This window comes from Poecilia reticulata, linkage group LG19 (assembly GCF_000633615.1).
Source record: "Poecilia reticulata strain Guanapo linkage group LG19, Guppy_female_1.0+MT, whole genome shotgun sequence".
Classification (NCBI taxonomy): Eukaryota; Metazoa; Chordata; class Actinopteri; order Cyprinodontiformes; family Poeciliidae; genus Poecilia; species Poecilia reticulata.
Window position 1 is genome coordinate 6,886,646 of NC_024349.1, and position 2,962 is coordinate 6,889,607.

The 2,962-nt window shown below is 43.0% G+C and overlaps 1 protein-coding gene across 1 annotated transcript in view; it reads left to right on the forward strand.

Moving 5' to 3' along the window:
* nrg3b (neuregulin 3b) overlaps positions 1-2,693 on the forward strand; it is a 127,484-nt gene extending 124,791 nt beyond the window's left edge. The window contains exon 8 of the mRNA XM_008436698.1: positions 1,763-2,693. Within this exon, the coding sequence (XP_008434920.1) occupies positions 1,763-2,498 (736 nt within the window). The 3' untranslated portion in view covers positions 2,499-2,693. The remainder of the gene's footprint in view (positions 1-1,762) is intronic.
* Positions 2,694-2,962: the final 269 nt, after the last annotated feature.

Consider the following 2,962-nt stretch of genomic DNA (forward strand, 5'->3'; position numbering starts at 1 on the left):
AAAAAAAAAAAAAAAAAACAGATAGGGGCAAAGATGCCAAACAAACACGAGAATACTCTTCTGTGTTTTCCATTATGTGGCAACAAATCCCCGCAGTCAGTTTTATTATCCAGTGTCAAAACATTTACCCGTTGCAGACCGAGATGGAATTGAAGTCAAATTCGCCGTGGGAGTTATTTTTAGATACGTTTTGATCCGACGGATTTACCTCCAGCTTGCATTTGTCCTTATTATACCAAGAAGGGAGTGAGAAAGTAATTCAATTATTTAAACTCGGTTATGCAACAAACAGCCTCAGAAGGCTGACAATAACACTGACTGTCCCCTTAGGCTGCAGCATTATTAACTCTCGTGCGCAAATACACAGAAACTCACCCACTTGACTCTTGATAAGTTTCTTGACGCCACCCGCTTTTTCCAAACTTTCCACTGCTCTGGGAACCTGCAACAGACCTGCGTCACTATTTCAAAAAAAAAAAAAAAAGATGCCAGTGATGGGGAAATATCAGACTCGCATGTAGGCCCGTTTTTGCCCTAAATGTTAAATTGAAGACCTGTCAGAGGAAGCGTAATGAGCCTCGGCTTTTAAAGTTAAACTAGAGCACAGTGATGTGTGTACAACATGTTCATGCGCATATCTACAGCAGCCAGGGTTAGGAATCCAGCTGCTCTGCTGCTGGAGCCTTTAAACTTTGATAAGGCGCACCAGGCAGTCATAAGAGAATGGATTTCTCAGTTAAACATTTATCCAGTAACAAACAAGGCTGCTCATGCTGAGGATTATGAATAATTAGTCAAAGATTATGCAAGAACAATAACTAAATAATAATAATTATGTTGGTGCAATTTTTATTTTTTTTCCTGTGGAAATGCATTAAAATGTAAAACACACATGGTTACTGCATTCGTGTCTTTATTAAACAGTTTTTTTTAATTACTTGTAGCAACAGAATCCCTTGGATAAAAACGATAACATGCGACAAAAGTAGTCATGCTCATTGACTTCTCCGTGGTGCGTCAAAAACCTTTGTTTTCCAGTGGCAAAAGTCAAAGATGGAAACACAAAGTAGCAAAGCAGAAAAGTGTGGTGGGGATTTGTGTTGATATCTATAATACAAAGTTTATTTTTGTACCTCCACCGTTTGCAGATGTACTGCAGAAAGTCTCAGGATGCATCTCTACCAGCTTTTCTCATCCAGAGAATGAAGCTTGTTTCTTGCAAAAAAAAAAAAAAAAAAAAAGAATGGGCCTGATGCCGTCACCATCATGTGTCATGAAAGGAATAGTGTGCCAAAAAAGGTCAATTTTGCTCTCACTTGTTTGTGGGAAAATGCTAACAGGGCTGATTTTGGCTTTCTTTCAGAAATAGTTTTCTTCTTTTCAACCTTATGTAAAGGTCAGATTTTTTTTTTTTGTTATTAAAATTGTCTGTCCCGTTTCCAGATTGTCCTCAGTCGCCATGCCTCCCTCTGACTGCTCCAGTAATTATTCTCAGTTTAGGTGACCTCTGTTTACTGAAGGTAACCAGAACTTTATTTAGGCATAGCAAAGTAGAAGGGACTGTTTTCAAATATATAATTCCCTTCCTCTTCACAGCTGTCCACTGTTTTGTGTTGTTTTATCATATACAATCCCAATGAAATGCATTATAATGTGAACACGAAAAGTTGAAGAGAAACGTTTACTTTTTCAAGACACTGTCGATGCCTTCCACTCTTATTCACATGCTGTCTGTCCTGTTTGCTCCGTCTTTTGCCCAAAGGTGCAACTCGGCCAGCAGAAAGGTCGGCGCGCTCCTCACCAGGACCGCTCTCGCTAAAACTACTGCCAGAAAAGGCTGGACTGAGGTCCCGTGCACCCGCCTGGACAAGGGAACCACTTTCATGCCACACTCCCTGCGTGCTCGCTCTGTGCCCATCATCCCGTCACTCCAAGCATGTGACCCCGAGGCCGAAGCTGCTCGCACGAGCGACCGGAGCCACGCGGGGCTCCTAAAGTGGCAACCTGCACCGTCGGGGCAGCTGGCGAAGCCCACCGGCAGTCCACCCCCTCCGCCTGGGAACGTCTGGTTAGAGACGGACATTTCAGCCCGCAGCATCAACCCCCCTGTTGTCACACGTGCTCTGCTGGAATCTGAGAAGAAGGCTTCCTGCTCTGTTGAGTTCACAGAGGAAATCGTGCAGGGCTCAAAGCAGAAAAGCCTCTCCAGCCAGGAGGAAATGTACGGATCTCACAGCGAGAGCCAACGCGGTGGCACAAACATTCTGGAGGCTGAGACTGAGCCGGAGTCTGGCGGAAAAGGTGTCCAATATTTAGCTGGAGCTGCGCACACGGCGAGTGGAACCAGCGGTGTGAAAGTGGAGGGCCAAAGAGAAGTCCAGGGACAGAGCCAGGGTCAGACATCTCTCGCAAACAGAAGGGCAAACAGCTTCCTGGCCACCAAAGGACCCAGCTGCAGAGGAACTGGAAACACTTATGCCAAGCCCTCTGCGAGCTGATTGGATTAACTTTGTAAAGCTTCAAAGACACCATTTCTAATAACTGGATACCTTTGCTGGTGGCTCGGGATGGCTAGACTGTGGGACCATCTGTGTGGCCACATGGACCAGTAACAGATGGCGATCAATTCTAACGGGAGATTAACAGAGAGAATTGTTGTTGAGATAAAAAGAAAAAAAAAAACAAAGAAAAACTTGACACAAAAGACATGGAACCACAAAGAGACAAACAAACACACATTGTGAATAAATGTGACTCTATAAGAAAAACTAAAGCGTGACTCAAGTGGAAGCTTGATTTAAACAGTGTCATGAAGAAAAATCACTATTTAAAAAGAGCTTCTACTTAGAAACCAAAATAGTGTGTCATCTCTATGTTGTTTCTCTATTGTAAAGAAATGAAATTATATATGTCATATAATATATGTCATATAGGCGTATATATATTTGACATACAATTGTGA